Genomic DNA, 14,537 nt, shown 5'->3' on the forward strand with positions numbered 1-14,537 from the left:
CATCAAGCTGTGAGCCCAGCGTCAGCCCCGTCCCACAGCACGGTTGTTTCACTGCCGGGGGGGTGGCTTGCTCCTGATTTGAGAGTAGATTTCATTAACAGTGGGCTTGTCAAATAATCAGCCTCACGGCACTCCTTTGCCTTTTTGAATCAGCTGCCTGGCTTTCTCTCTGAACACAATGCTGCATTGATTTTCATACGCTGCCTTTTGACATTTAATTAGAGAAATGTGCGTGTGTGCGCACTTAAAGGAAGGAGAGAGATGCAGTTTTACAGCCCACCCTCCCCACCTCCCTGTTCTTGTGGTCCGCTCGGTTGGAAAATTCATTTCCTTGGAGTAAATAACTCATTTCTCTGCAAAGGGACAGAAGGACCCTTAGGTGTGATAATTTGACAGAGCTGCTGTGTACAAACGCAGACTGGACCACGGAGAACAGAGAGGCACACGTGCAGAAAACCCACACAGCCTCGCTTATTGACTGTATATAAAAGACGGACATGGTCTGAAGCCAGTGCAGAAGTGTCTTAACGGCCAGCAAAAAAAATTAGTCTGCCAGGGAAGAGGAAAACGACCCACAGCTCCACTTAGGCTATGATCTCAGGAAACAATAACAAGTTTATGAGCTCAGTCCCTAGTTTAAAGTCTTATAAAATACAACACGATGTTCATTTGCTAAATTGTGGTACCCATCAGTATCCAGTGGGACAACAGAGGAGAATACGCTTTGACAGGTTGGTAGCCTGTAATTTGTATTGTTCCTGTTACATCTGGTTTTAAAAAGGAAAGATGGTGACAGCAAAAACAGCTCTCAGTCTCACAACGAGGCTCATCGCGGTGCTCAGAACAGGCAGAAACCCTCAGGTTAAAATGAAGCATTGCCAAAACACAGCAGCCCTTCAAATGATCACATGAGGCTATCCCCATAGACTCTCATATTAAAATAAATAAAAAGCATATTTACAGCAGGTTTATGACCTGACCTGAAAAGGTTTTAGTCTCTGTAGTTAACTTGTAAAGCTCTAATCTGTGCATTTTTAGGAGCACTGAATACTGAAACTATAGATTGTCAATGCTGTTCAAAACTAGACTTCACGGTTGTGTTTTGGAGCATTTTTAAAGCTCTTTAATTATATTAATATGCCATTCAAGATGGCTTTGCTTCAGTTTTTTAGATTAGCAAGCCTGGTCGCTTGGGAAAAATCTGCATTTTTCCCAAAAAATGCAGATTGGCGAGTGGTTGCTGGAGGTGAAAGCGGTGACTGCAGCAATCACCAATAACCAAAGCAATCACGAGTTGTGTTTCTTTGTAGTGCTCTATGCCTCTTTACAACCAATTTCACCCTAGCAAACCTCCTAGAGCACATTCCTGAGGAACAGGTGTTTACCAGATGGTGACCAATTGGTGTCTAGGCCTGTGTGATGGGGTCTTGGCACTAATTAGCAGGTATTAAGTCACCCTGCATTGTCTCCCTAACCTCATTTTGGCTCTTAACAGCCAAGATGGTAACGGCTAACATGCTCAGTTTGAGCCACACAAAGCGGTGGGTTACATCTTACAAACGGGGACGTTTTCCCGTGAAGGAAAAACTATACGAGGATTATATTTCATGCTGAAAGCTGCTCTTCATTTATAAGCAGCTCATCTGCCTACACAGTAAACCAGCTGATCAGCAGGCAGCGTGTGAGCAGCGTGAGGCTAATCAATAATAGAACAGTGCATGAATGAGTCACAGCTAGGTTACCATCTCCCCTTTTCACCCACCATCTCCTCTCTGCACCCAGATTCCCACTGAAGTGTCAGTTACAAGCAGAAAGCTGTACACAGCAGACTATGGAGGAGCTGCCAAAAAGTCCCAATGTAGTAGCTATACAGAAATATGGAGAGGAGCGCTGGAGATGCAGACAAAAGATAAAAAGAAAGAGACAAAAACACATCGACGATGCGGGGGTGTGTGTGTGTGAGGGGGAGGCTTAGCGCCAAGTGTCCGTTACTGTCAGGAAAAATAGGTGTTGAAAGCAAAAGTGAATAAAAGAAGAAATAGAGGAAATGTTTGTGGTGGATTTCCTCTGACACGGAGGTGGTGGATACAGATCCAACAGCGCTGGCAGCTGTTTGAAACAAACGATGGGACAAAGAAGCAGCAGAAAAGAGGAAATCCATAGGGTGAGCTCCTGTTTGTGGTTTACGTAAGATTTAAAGCAGACTTGTGGATGAGAGGTGGATCAGCTGGGAAGCAGCTGTCAGTTATGGAAAAGGAATTATGGCAATCAATTATGAAACGAGAGAGCGTAAAACATGCGTTAGAAAGCACTTCTAAATTATTTATCAACTTCTTCAGCTTCTAAAGGAGACACAGAAACACCTCATGTTCAGGTCCCTCTCCGCTCAGTCAGTGCATCTGCAAGGACAAGGCCACACGCCAAGGTCTCCTCTGACACATGCAAGGGCAAATTCAAGATCAGCACAAAATCCTGATGGCTCTATCATGGCACATTAACTATGAATGAGGGCATCGCTGCCAGCTGACCTCTGCGAGCACAGCGCGCCTGAAGCGCACGCAGCTCGGAGGCCTAATAACACGTTAGCATGGAGGGGCATGCAGCAAGCCACTGCGGCTCCTCTGGTACTGCTGTCAGCTTCGCCCCTGGATAATAAACATGTGCTAATTTAAAATTGTATTATTCTCCCCGCCAAAGTGTTCCTACTGCTTGTTGCACCTTCCATACAAAGTGACTGTTTACTTACTATTAGCTGGAAATGAACTAAGTGTTTTAACTTGCTAAATATGAATTAGTAGCAGTGCAGCGAAGCACAAAGTGATTCAAAGAGGAGAACGGGAAGTAAGCAGCACCTGAGGCCTGTACTTGCCTCTTAAGTGTGAGATAACAGTGAAATATGATGTAGCTAACAGGCAGTTTTCATGTTAGTTCAAAAGCATGCAGACTAACTCATTAGCATCCCAGGGAGCAGAACCAGCCCAGAGGCCTAACTCTGAGAGAGGCATTTCTGAGGATTGCAGAGCTGTAATAAGGTGGTACAATCAATAATATCACACCACAGGGGTGGATGGAAGCTGGAGCACCACCCAGCTTTATGATCTCCCACTCGAAAAAGCCCCTACTGTCGGCCCAGGTATCACACTGATGGTGTAGTGAAGAAAGACGGGTTTTACTCATAGACTTCATTTTCAAAGCATGTGTACAGTACAGGCAGGTCTCACAGCTCATGGTACAGAGGTGCTGTATAACACTAACAATAGGCCTGTGTTGTGTAATCCTAAAGTCAGCAGATTTTAAATGATTCAGCGATATAAAAATAATAATAAAACAGACGGCGATGAACCAACTATAAAAAACCATTTGTTACAACTTCTGCACAAATGCTCTGAATTTTTCTAGAAATTACACAACAGAGGTGTAAATGAGAACACGTTAGCCGGTCATTAACCCGTCAGCTCCCTAATGCAAAGTACAAAACAGCTCAACTAACTGTTCAGCGCAAACTTCAGCATCATCAGCAAAAGACGAGATTCTATTAAAAGCATTTTTTCTTTGAAGCAAACTAAAGTATGCAACATTACATAATCTCTACCAGGAGCAGGAGGAGGGAGGATTTTCTTTCTGAGGTCAACGGAGAGACGAGAGCGTTCATTAAGCAATGATGGACTTTATGCACGGAGACTGTGTGTGTGTGTGTTTACACAAGTCTGTGTTGTGAAACAGCTAATTAGCCTCCTCTCTTGACTGTGCGCTCACACATGCACACACACTCTGTCCTGGTGAGTTTTCTAATGAAGGGGGGCATTAAGGAGCTGTCACCCTTTACACACACAGTGTGGGGTAGACAACTAGCTGTCACTCTGATCATCGTCGGGCTAACAATGACACACACACACACACACATCCGTCATTGCTCAAAGTCACCCCCATCTCTCGGGGAGATGCAGACTGTGAGCTGCAGAGAGTTTATGAAGACATCTGTCTGGTGTTTCATTAGAGTGGACTCTAATGTCATGTGGATATTTAAGACCTGCAGTCACGGCCAGCATCCCCTCTCTTTGTCCCCAAAGTGTAATGCAGTCATATGAGGAAGTGGAGCCAAAGACGGGCACAAAGTGACCAGAAGTTGTGGGATGTGAGGACACTCGAAGAGAGAGTTGAACTTCATGTAGCAGAAATCAGAGGAGAAATAACAAGGACATGTTTTTACCCTTTAATCTTTGGGACTCACGAACAAAGAAGACAGTCTTTTTTCCAGACTTGAAACACAATAATTCAAAAATGCAAAGCAACAGCCAGTCATCACTGTATCCAATAGAAGAGAAAGAAACAAAGTAAGTAAGTCAAGGACATCAATGAAAGTGTGCGTTTCATTATTTAAGCTCATCCAGCAGGAAAGACATTCCTGATTTCAAAGAACTTTGCAGCAGACGGCTTCATTTTAAGGAGCAAAGAGAAAGTGGCTTCACCAAGATCCAAAGTTTAGAGGTTTTATTAAAAACTAATAAGCTCTGTGCAAAATTGTAGGGTTTAAAAGACATGAGACGCGAGGTACAAAGCTTCAGTTATAGCTTTACAGATCAGACTTTAGTCCGTGATCACTGAGAGGAGACGCAGAGCCACACCAGCCTGATGCTCTTATCACATCTGCAATATAAATTCTATTCTCTCTGCATGATGTTTATTTCACTCCTTTACTTTCTTTCTTTTCAGTTATAGTTTTTGCTTTTTAGTAGTCTCTGTCAGCTGATGACTTGTCAGGACTGGCTTCCCCTGAGAAAACAGGAACTGAGACGTGGCTGTATATAAATCATCAACTTTCACCCAGAACACAGGAGTTTGCATCCTGTGTAATGCCATTTTTAACTCTTGTTTTCTTTTCGATTGATCTTTGGTTAGGTTTAAGAAAAAAACATGACTTCAAACAAACCCTTTTTTAAAAAACAGCAATATTAACCACATGTTAGAACGTACGTTTTTCCTCCATTTTTATAACTTCCCATCAGCGATGATAGCAACAGAGAAAATTTCCACCCTGCTCTTTGAAAAATCCCACGTTAAAGTGTGACGATGGGGGTCCTGAGCACATATGTGATGAGCAGCTGCTGTGTTTCTGTCATGTTTAATACTTTCCTCACCGAAGAGTGATTCACTGATGTCCTCGTTCTGATCCTGAGCCGTCATGTAACCCCGTTTTATCGCATGCACACGTGACCTTGCAGGCATTTTGAGGGATCTTTTAAAGACATTTGCCTTGATGAACCAGCCTCACCTGTATTGATTAACAAGAGATAAATGAGTTCCTTTTGCCTCTGATGGCAGGGCTGTGTGACGTCATTCCCAGCTCTTCCAGGGATTCCAGTATTAGTGAAAGAAAAGCAACAAAAACAGGCTTTGTTTTGCTGGGGTCATTCATTCACCCAGTGTAATACCTGTTTTTTGTTTTTGTGGGGGGCGTTTCTGCTTAAACACTAATGCATCTTATTTAGGGAGTCACAAATTTAAGAAGAGACGGGAGAAACACCCTTCAACCGTTTGACGAGTGGGTTGCATAGTTTGTCCACCAGAGGGCACTCTGCAAAGTTCCCAAATGATGAGCTGGTCCGAGCAGAGTCAGGTAGAGCGTAGATGAGTAAAACAGTTTCTACACATAACAAATGTTTGGAGAAAAAACCTTTCAGTTGATACATTAGATATCAAATTTAAATCACTAAATAACATATCAGAAATATTGATCAGGCTCTTTATTTATTAAACCAGCAATGAGACATGAAAACAGTTTGTGATCATAAAAAAATAATTTTGTACATGTTTATCCTTCAAGTGACCTCCGTGATGTACTCACCTGTGCCACTGTAATGTGTTTTATCATCCATCTCAAGTATATGTATGTTTTAATAACTGTTGATTTTATTGTATTTTTCCACTTTAATCACTAAACTGTGATGTTTTGTAGTGAGCCGTGAGTAACAGACGTACAGTACAGATTACAGCTGCAGAAGCCTTTGATGCTGATATTTACTGAAGCCCAAAGCGAAGATGAAACCTGCAGACGAGTCGGTTTGTGACTTGGTGCCATTTTGCAAAAAAACTGAATGAAAGTAACTAATCAACATCAGAACAAAGGAAGCAGTGCAGGAATGACAAACACAAACTGAGCCTTCAAAGTGTTTCTGTGTAACATATTTGAACCCACTCGGTTATTGTCGTTATAAAATCGGATAATATCGAGTTCTATCTTTTTATATATGATACTAGATATTTTTGAGCATGTGCAAACAAAGCGACGGTGCACATAATGAAAGTGGTGTTTTTCTCTCCATTAGGAGCTAAACATTAGTTCACAAGCAGGAGGAGGAGAATACGCGGAAAGATAATGACTTTGATTTGTGATTTCTTCTGTTCCATCAGCCCTCTCAGCCCATGGCGCCTGTCCCTTAGGCAAACAGCAGACAGTAAACAAAAGCAAATCCACTTCAAACATCCAGGCCCCCCACTCGGATGAAGAGATGCAGTGGGTCTCCTTCCTGTCATCTGCTGTTAGTCGGGCTATTTATCAAAACATCGGCTGCAGGCTGAGTGGAAGCAAGTAACCTAGAGGCCTGCTTTGGCTCCGCTTCGCTCTTTCTAAACGTGCGGTGTGTCAGGGTGTAAACAAGTGCCGCAGCAGCTCATCATCCTGTGAGGTTTTCCCGTCGAAGGGCAAGCGAGCGTTAACCTATTTAATAACACGCTGACTGTGTTATTACCTGAATTAGATTTATGTCCCATTAGCCTCACTGACAGGGACCACTTCTCCTCATCCTTATTCACTGGTCCTCGTTACAAATATCAATAAACACCAAAAGCGGAGAACAGAGAGGGACAGTGACACACTGCATTAGTTTGTTCACCTTAATATTCAGCAGCTTATTCTCTTTTATTTGCATAAACAAGAACGTAAACATCCCAAACATGTCACAAATTTAAAAATGGTCCCTAATGGGACGCACGGTCAAAAATGCCCTTGTTTTCAGTTTCTGACATTCCTAATAGTTTCCACTTCATCCATTTCAGATAGCTGGACCAGATATATCAGAACTGATGCATCATTTAGTTGGAGAATTTGTGATTTAATCTACACTCACTGGAAAATGTACAAACTCCTTGCTTTTACCGAATTAGACCTCTGTTTAAGTTCTTCCTGGCAGAGATTCAAGGTGCTGGAAACATTCCTCAGAGATTTTGGTCCGTGTTGACGTGATGGCATCACACCGCTGCTGCAGATTAGAGGGATGCACATCCATGATGACATCTGCTGTTCCACCACATCCCATATGTGCTCTACTGGACTGCGATGTGGTGACTATGGAGGCCATGCTCAAGTAACCGATTTGCTGGATTCTTCAACATCGTCATCCCGCTGGAAGCCGCCATAAGAAGATGATATACTGTGGTCATAAAGGGATTGACATGGTGGCATGTTTTAACAATGTTCGGTTGCTACAAGAGGCTCAAAGTATGCCACAAGCAGCAGCCTGAACTGTTGATACAAGGCAGGAGGGATGCATGATGCCATGTTGTTTATGCCGAATTTTGACCCTACCATCTGAATGTCACCACAGAAGTCGAGACTGAACATTTTTCCAATCTTCTACTGTCCAATTTTGATGAGCCTCAGTTTCCTGTACTCAGATGACAGTACTCTGGTGCTTCAGGAAGAAGCTCTTCTGCTTGTGGGAATAATCCCAGCAGTTACTGAAACACTCGGACCAGACCATCTGGTATCACCACAGCACGTTCAAAGTCACTTAAATCACTTTTCTTCCTCAATCTCACTCTCAATTTGAACTGAGTTGCTCCCATGTGATTGGGCGATTAAATTCGCAAGCAGTTGAACATACAGGTATGGACAGGTTATGGTCCTGATGTTGACCAAAATAAAGAGTAAATGGTAAAACTTGGTTGTATAAGGCCTGTTTTTAACTAAAGATCTGCAGGAATATTTGATTCAGCAGTTCAAACCAGTTCATAAAGCCAACAAACTAGAATAACAGTCAGGCATTACATGCAGGTGTAATTATAAATCACAGAGTCATGACTGATTGTACTGACATGAATTCCAGTCAGTTATGGATCTGTGGTGCATATTGATCGTGACTTTAGGGCACAGTTGAACTATGATGGTACGAATGTGTGGCGTCTCTGTTTGAGGGAAAAGAAGAATAGAAGGAGACGTGATCATAAAACAAGAAAGTGAAGAAAAATCAATTTCAGGACAAATCGAATGATGATGTTATTTAATCTCTCGCCTTGATCTTCTGATCTGCACAAACGTTCATGTAATACAGCCACCATTGGGTATGTGCTTGTTCAGAACTCATACAGTAATTACAGTCTCATTCAGCAGCAGGCGGTGGATGCACACACGCACACCCGCACACACACACGTACAGCTCACACTTAATTATATAACGAGACAAATTATTATTCTCAAATCTTGTAGCCTGTGACCCCAATTAAACTAGAAGTGTGTTTAGAGCATGAAATATGACACTTAGATGAAAACAAGACTAATACACACACACACACACACACACACGTTAGCTGCAGTCACAGTTTGCTGATGGGTCCAACAAGCACACAGAAGTAAAAGATGACGCCATAAACCAATCCCTCCAGAACCCAGTCTTCCCACTCAGCAGCCATGTTGGTAACAACACCTGACTGTAATTTTGAAGTGCTTATTTAAAGAAATACAGCATGAAAAAGTTTACAGGTAGATCTACGTTCCCACCCTCACTATGACCATCACCTTTGGTAACTGAATGTGACCGTAAAGAATGAAACTGCGAGTCCAAGCGGCAGAAATGAGGGCTGAAAACAAGTCGCTTGTTGCGCATTGCTTTGAAGCTGACGGCGTTTGTAGTCGAGGTTCCAGCTGCCTAGCTAACCTTCTCATATATTGCTAATCTCCTCAGGTCACATCATCAGTATTCACTTCTCTCATTGGTCACACCCAATTTGTTGCAGAATGTCATTCACGTTGTATCGTCTTGGTCACGACGTCATTCCCAGTGTGGATGCAGCTTAAGGCCTCAGTCCTGCAGACCAGCTGGTTTGTGAGTGGAAAAATTCCAGTCAGTACGTGAGTAGTTGCTAGAGGTTGCTGGGTGTTGCTAGATGTAATTGGTCACAAAGAGTCTGCTGCAGTATACAAAAACTCCATGTAACTGCTTTGGTCACTAGCATGTACTTGGAATTGTGACCAATTTCATGCAAGCAACTTGCCAACAACCTCCAGCAACCAGTTGGCCACCAGTTGCCACCCAACTCGCCCACCAACTGGAGTTAGCCAAATGGTCGCAAACCTTTAAGCCTTTATGACTGCTGACTTAGACGGTGAGGATCTTTTGGCAGATGGGAGGTGCTAAGAGCCTCTACTGCTCCACATCAAAATGAGCCAGCTGAGGTGGTGCATGCATCCGACCTCCTGGACTGTCACAGGTGAGTTGTTACCAGCTAAACTGGGAATGAACTCCAGGGCAAACACAGTTTCTCTCTTTCATTAATGAACTTTGACCTGCTTGTGAGAGGATTAAGGTCTTAGCAGGTGAGGTTTACTGATGTTAGAAAATTAAATTAAGTAGAATTCATCTGGCATTAAAGTGTACGTAATGGAGATTTTTGCAGGTGAGGCCACTTATGTCAGAGGAATGTCTGTGAAGTTTGGGAGAGATTGGACTAGATTTCTTTGAGGTATAGCAGTTTCATGTTTCATGGCAAAACATCAAAATTCACCAAGCTGCCGAAGTCACGCCCTCTTATGAAAACTCACTGTTTTGAATGTGACCTAAGACCAACTCCTTCAGGCTTCCCTGAACAAATTTGAGGTTGCTGGCATCAAGCGTCTTGAAACTGTAGCCCAAAGTGTAAAAAAACGTGACATTTCCTGTTCTCAGTAGGTGGCGCTGTGACCACTGTCAAATATTGCAGTTGAAATGTGTTCGGGGGGTGTAGCTTTATCACGTGTGAGAAGTTTGGTACAGATCGGTCAATGTATGTGGGAATAAGAGCCAATTATAATTTCAAAGCGAATGATCGAAATTCGCTGTGGTGCCTCAGAAACGCCCTTAGGTGAAAACTCTAAAGTTCCACAATTTAATATGGCTCAGATCTGTAGTCTAGACTGACGAAATATGGAGCTGATCCGATAAAATCTCTAGGAGGAGTTTGCAACAGTACAATGCCTGGAAATGGCAAAATCTATGCCAAAATGTTACCTTCAATTCAAAATGGTGGTGGTGAGTTGGCACATGGGTCCAACAGACTTTTTGGTATATCTTGGGATGTTACACATGTGTACAAAATTTCATACATTTATGTAAAAGCCAATTTTTTTCCCACTTTGTACTACTGATGGCTACTGAGCCATTTTGCTGTGCCCAGGTCTCAAACCAGTAAAACCAGTAAATTTTCACCAGGCTTGACGCATGTGCAAAGTTTCGTGAGTTTTCAAACACGTTAAAGCCCTCAAAAAGCCAATTTATTTGTCTGGATAATAACAAGAAGAAAGGGAGCGATTACAATAGGGCATTCGCACTTTCAGTGCTCAGGCCTAATAATGGATTCAACTGAGCCATTTATTCACGCCACTGAATAAACTTCTGCCATTCTAGTGATTTCACAGAGCTGCTCCTTCATACTTTAAAACATACAATAACCTTTTCTTCTCTCTCTGTCTCTATCTCTGCAGATAGCTTGTCGCCTCCCGTCAATGTGACCATCAGAGAGGTGAAAGCAAACTCTGCTGTGGTGTCATGGGACATCCCCGAGGGAGACCCAGTCATTGGCTTTGCCATCACACAGCAGGTCGGTAACACTCTCTGTCCCCTCTATACCACTGTAACTATTAATCCTAATTACTGTGCACATATGCAGTAAAAAATACATATGTGCACAATTTGTTGTAAACTTTGAAGGTGTGATAATCAGGAAACGGTCAAAGAAACAGCAAAGTTTTAGTGTTAAATGAAAAGCATTTAGCAGATTCAGGCAAGTTTTGGAGGGAATAAAATCATCCAAACCTTTTATTTATTGCAACTCATATTACAGTTTTACAGCTAAAGGTACAACTTTACTAGATACGCCTGTTCAACTCCTCATTAATGCAAATATCTAAAGTTCAAACTGAGCAGCAGATGGAGTACAGCAGCAGAAGACTACACCGTCTGCCACTCCTGTCAGCCAAGTTCAGGATACTGAGGCTACATTTTACACCACATCACCAAAATTGGACAATAGAAGATTTGAAAAATGTTTCCTGGTCTGATGAGTCTCCTTTTCTGCTGTGACATTTGGGTGAAAGGGCCTGAATTTGGAGTAAAACAACATAAAAGTATGGCTCCATCCTGATTCGTATCAATGGTTCAGGCTCCTGGTGGTGTACCTAATAAAGTGTCCCCTGAGTGTACATGTAAATGTACCAACAATGTAGGTACATTCATTAATGCATGTAGAAGATTTCTTGAAGAAACTCCCAAACTAATTCAATTAAGTAGTGGCTTGTCACAGGTTATTGTTTGCCACGTCCACTTTCCTTTCCTGTGTTGCTCCCTCACTCCGAGTCAGAATGCATTATGGGAATCATCAGAGGATACGGCATCCTGTCGGACAGCCTGTCCCCTCGCTGACAGACTATGACAGCTGTGTGACAGGAGAAAAGTCAACATGCAAGCTTAGACACACATCTCTCGCACAACCACGCATTTACGTGGGACAAGTTGCCATCTCGTGGTTGTACAAACACACATATGCACCCGTCCACAGGAGACTGGAGTGACATGTTTGATGGCAGCACTGGAAGCTGGGAAATGTGTGGTTTAAAGCTATAAATAAAAGTTAATAATAAGAAACAATAGCAGAGGACATCCAGCTGCTTTGCAATGGTTATTGTTCAGGCTGTTCTCATTCACTGGTCATCAAATCCCGCCGTTTTGTCAAAGCTGCTGCAGTCACAGAGATGTATACAATATCAGATGCTGTATTATTTTAAAGTATGACAAGTTTGAAGCATTCAAAAAGGGTGGCGGTGGTTTTAATCAGTACTGTACAACTTCATCCTCTATCACAGGGGTCGGCAACCTGCGGCTCCGGAGCCGCATGCGGCTCTTTAGTCCTTATAGTGCGGCTCCGCGTGGTTTGGGAAAATAAATTATAAGTATTTAGCTGAAGTGTATTTTATTTATTTTAGTTCTTTTTTAACTTTTAGTTCTAAATTGGAAGATTATTGTGATATTGAAATATAAAAATAAAATTATATTCTATTATTTTTTCATCGTTCAAAATAAGCGTCACACTCGCGGAAGCCGGTATACTCGCAGAAACGCCGTGCATTTATCGAGAATTTCACCCCCAGGTAGGCCAATTATGGATCTTCGGATCCACATTCTGTCGGCAGCTGTTCTCCACCGTGAACTATGTTAAAAACAAACACCGCTCACGCCTCACAGACGACAGCTTACAGTCCTGCATAAAGATGAAACTGACTTCTTACACCCCCGATTTGCAGACGCTGTGCGCAGAGGTTCAGGAGCAGAAGTCCCATTGTAAACATACCATGGCAGACCCGACGATGTTTCCATGAACATGCTTTTCAGCATCTCTTTACTGACCACTTTTCACACATGGCTGCTGAAGGCATACAGCCGGCTGTAGCTTTTCAGCTCACAGCCCGACACATACCAACACAACAGCATAGATAGCACAGACGTTAAGGCGGCGAGGCGTGATTGCGGGTGCCGCTCAGGTGCGTCCGCCTCCCCTGCAGCGGCATTGCAGACCACGCCCCGCCACACACATTAACCAGGTAAAATACATATTTAGGCAGACTTTTGCAAATATCTATTTTTCTGTTTTTGCAGCATAGTGCTTTTTTTCCAATTATTTTTTAAAAGCCAGGTCAAGGCTCCAAAAACCCAAAGGCAATATAAGGGTGGCGGCTCACAACAGTTTTTGTTTGCTACATGGATCATTTTAGTTCAGCTAGGTGTCTTTCCTTTTGTTATATTTCTTTAAGAGTTCAAAATGTGTTAATTACATAAATAAAATGTAATTTTCTCTGTAGCACTTCATGGATTTCATAAGCAACACACCTTAGTTGTTCACACAAAGCATAAAGGTAAAAAACAATATCTACAGTGTTATCTTCATTTTAGATGTCAAAAAGTATTTGCGACTCCCAGTGTTTTCTTTTGCATGGAAATCGGGTCCAAATGGCTCTTTGGGTGTTAAAGGTTGCTGACCCCTGCTCTATCATATAGCAAACTCATCCTCCAAGTCTTGGCAAGAAAGGTAAAAGCATATTCACTCTTTATTTTGTATAACACTAACATGAAATACACCTGACAATTAAAACTTCAATTCAGAAGTCAAGCACAACTCAAGTGCTCCCAAATGTCCCTATGGTTTTCCAACGTGTCCCTCCACACAGTTTTGTGTGGTTTTTCCAATGCTAACTGTACTAACTGTGGTCCTTGTGACTGTGATTTTAAAACTGTTCCAGGCATCTCTTAACCAGAAACCAAAACAGTTTGCTTCCCATTTTAAATCAGCGTTTAACAATAAATGTCCAAAACACAGATGTTTAAATCCGGAGGTCAAACATAATGAGTAACAGGCAAAAACAAAGGATATCACTTCAGGCTGAAGACAGATCTGAGAAACAACACAATTTGACAACTTGGAAATGTATTTAAATTTATTTTGTCTGTGTCCACAGGTAATGAATGATCCCCTGTCAAATTTGAATTGTGGTGTCCCTCAAGGCTCTCTCCTTGGCCCTCTTGTTTTATAAGCACACTTCCTCTCAGCCACTGTTTCGCCAACACTCTACTATCCAACAACACCAGCAGCGTTGGTAATCTACTTACCCACTTAAGGGTGAAAACTAAACTCACCAAAGATAAATCTTAAAATTTACCACCTTGGCCCAAAATAAGCTTTTTGCATTCAGTCTGCTCCCAACCTGGGAGCTGTTTTTGAAACCGATCTCTGTTTCAGCCCCCCTGGTTTAGCGCAACAAGAACAATTACCAGAATTAGATCATTCTTGTCAGCTGCCGAGTTGCATTTATTTCACCCGCCTTGATTAAGGCTAAATGGACAAATACTTTACTTGGCTTTTATTTTAGCACCGAATGCGCTTTCTTACAACAAGCCTCGTTCAAGTGTTTTTTTGTGCCTAGCTTTCACACATACTCTCATGGATGCATTTGGATTTGCAGATGCTCAGAAGCAGACTACAGAAGCCGGGGATTGCACCACCAACCTCGAGATTAGTAGACGCTCCGCTCTACCTCCTGAGCCACACCAGTCATCATAACTAAAGCATTTCCTTTGGGATTAATAAAGTTGTCTGATACTGATCCTGATTGTGATATAAGAAGATAATACTTTTTATAACCGCATCAGTCAGAGCTCACATCACCAGCTCAAGCTGATCCAGAACTCTGCTGCGTGGATTTTAACTGGCACCATGAACACATCACTCCAGTTCTG

At 42.4% G+C, this 14,537-nt stretch overlaps 1 protein-coding gene across 2 annotated transcripts in view; it reads left to right on the forward strand.

Moving 5' to 3' along the window:
* The window catches only part of fndc5a (fibronectin type III domain containing 5a), a 39,914-nt gene that overhangs the window by 10,440 nt on the left and 14,937 nt on the right, over positions 1-14,537 (forward strand). For both annotated transcript variants that reach the window (XM_063498268.1, XM_063498267.2), the window contains exon 2: positions 10,736-10,851. In XM_063498268.1, the coding sequence (XP_063354338.1) occupies positions 10,736-10,851 (116 nt within the window). The remainder of the gene's footprint in view (positions 1-10,735; positions 10,852-14,537) is intronic.

This window comes from Pelmatolapia mariae, linkage group LG16_19, assembly GCF_036321145.2.
Source record: "Pelmatolapia mariae isolate MD_Pm_ZW linkage group LG16_19, Pm_UMD_F_2, whole genome shotgun sequence".
Taxonomy (NCBI): domain Eukaryota; kingdom Metazoa; phylum Chordata; class Actinopteri; order Cichliformes; family Cichlidae; genus Pelmatolapia; species Pelmatolapia mariae.